Source organism: Hyalella azteca, unplaced genomic scaffold, assembly GCF_000764305.2.
Source record: "Hyalella azteca isolate HAZT.00-mixed unplaced genomic scaffold, Hazt_2.0.2 contig16000, whole genome shotgun sequence".
NCBI classification, from domain to species: domain Eukaryota; kingdom Metazoa; phylum Arthropoda; class Malacostraca; order Amphipoda; family Hyalellidae; genus Hyalella; species Hyalella azteca.
In genome coordinates, this window is record NW_025945827.1 from 1 (window position 1) to 1,633 (window position 1,633).

At 39.2% G+C, this 1,633-nt stretch overlaps 1 protein-coding gene across 1 annotated transcript; it reads left to right on the forward strand.

Moving 5' to 3' along the window:
- Positions 1-7: 7 nt before the first annotated feature.
- LOC125179238 (ATP-dependent DNA helicase DDX11-like) lies at positions 8-1,500 on the forward strand (the record flags this gene model as incomplete). The annotated part of the gene is made up of 3 exons (XM_047884701.1): positions 8-23; positions 506-648; positions 1,386-1,500. Coding segments are annotated over exons 1-3 (274 nt in total), but the record flags the coding sequence as incomplete, so codon positions are not given.
- Positions 1,501-1,633: the final 133 nt, after the last annotated feature.

A 1,633-nucleotide genomic window follows, 5' to 3' on the forward strand; every position in this document is an offset into this window, starting at 1 on the left:
GTGAGACATGCAACCTGAACTCAGTGAGACATGCTACCTGAACTCAGTGAGGCATGCAACTTTAACTCTGACCAAGTTCTCTAATGTTCAAGTCAAATGCATTGATATGTTTTAATTCAATTTTAACGAATCTTGTTTCTTGTGTTAATATTTTTTGCCAGACCTAACATGCACTGGACGGCGTTTTTGAAGATAATCAATAAAGTTCTTCTAAATGAGAGCCTTATTGATTTAAAAATTGATTCACAACATTTGCATTTTTGTTCTTTTTATTTCATTTTTTTGCGCATTTTCTCATTTATAAAAAAATGCACTATTGTGCTCGCCATGTCTGTCTGTCTGTCCGTCCGTCCGTCTGTCCGTGACCTCAAGTTTTCGTCAACGAGAAAATGCGCTCTCTGTCACTCACTGCAGTGAGTACTGAGTTATATTTTTTTTATTCATGGGCCATTGTACCCTCTTCCGGCACACGTAGAATTATTATCCATGTTTAATATTTGTGCAGACAAGAAGCGTAGCGTCGCTGCAGAAGACCTGATCACAGGCACACTGCTGACGGTGCCGAGGTTCTTGTCAGCTTGTCGCCTCGATAACATCAACCTGACGGCACTGCTGCGCTACCTCGACGCCAGCAAGCTTGCTCACAAGGTCAAGCCAGATTCTGCTTTGTATGCACTAGCTAATAGATTTTTTTGCTGGGATAACAAAAATGTTACCCCATCATTTTTTTGCGCATTTTCTCATTTATGGAATAAATGCCCGATTGTGCTCGTCATATCCGTCCGTCCGTCCGTCTGTCCGTGACTTCACGTTTTCGTCGACGAGAAAATTCGCTCTGTCACTCACTGCAGTGAGTACTGAGTTATATTTTTTTTTTGTTGGGGTAACATTTTTGTGATGAGTTTATTTAATGTATTGGACAGTTTTAGAATAATGTCGAAAGAACGTCCTGCTGGTGACATCATCAGGTTGAGATATTGGTTGCATTTACATATCGTGCACCTCTATATAAGCTAGCAAATTTCTGCATTGAATTAGAACTCTAGAATTTATTTTTGAAGATCGGGCCCAAATTTATGCTAGAGAGCTGACATGTAAAAGATTTATGTTAATTAATACGAAGCCAGTAGCATGCAACCTTTTTGGATTTGCATTTTTTGTTTTAACCTATTCTCCATAAAATTATGTTCTTCAGTATGCACCCTCCATAAAAGTATGTATTCTTTGTGAAAGTATTATAAGAATTAAAATTACTAGTATGTGAGCAAAACCTAAACCTGAACTTTTCCAGTGTCTTTACTTGCATGAGTGTTGCTTTACAATACTTTTATTTATTAAGGCTTTAATGTTCAAGTTAAATTCACAGTTTTTTGTTGTTGGTGCAGCTGCAAGGGTTTGCTCGGCTCTTCGAAGGTCGCGTCTTGGTGACCAAACGCTCCTCGGCCCCCGACGCCAGCAGCGGCATAAGCACAGCGACTTTCCTCTCTAAGATTGCTATAGGTGAGTTACTCCTGCATTTTGAGTGATGTTTGTGATTTGTGGTTTATTTAGGGTTGAAGTGCCAGACCCTTTTTTAAAGCGTTCTTTTTTTGCTTTTATTTGGATTGTTATTGGTGAGTTGCTCCGGCATTTT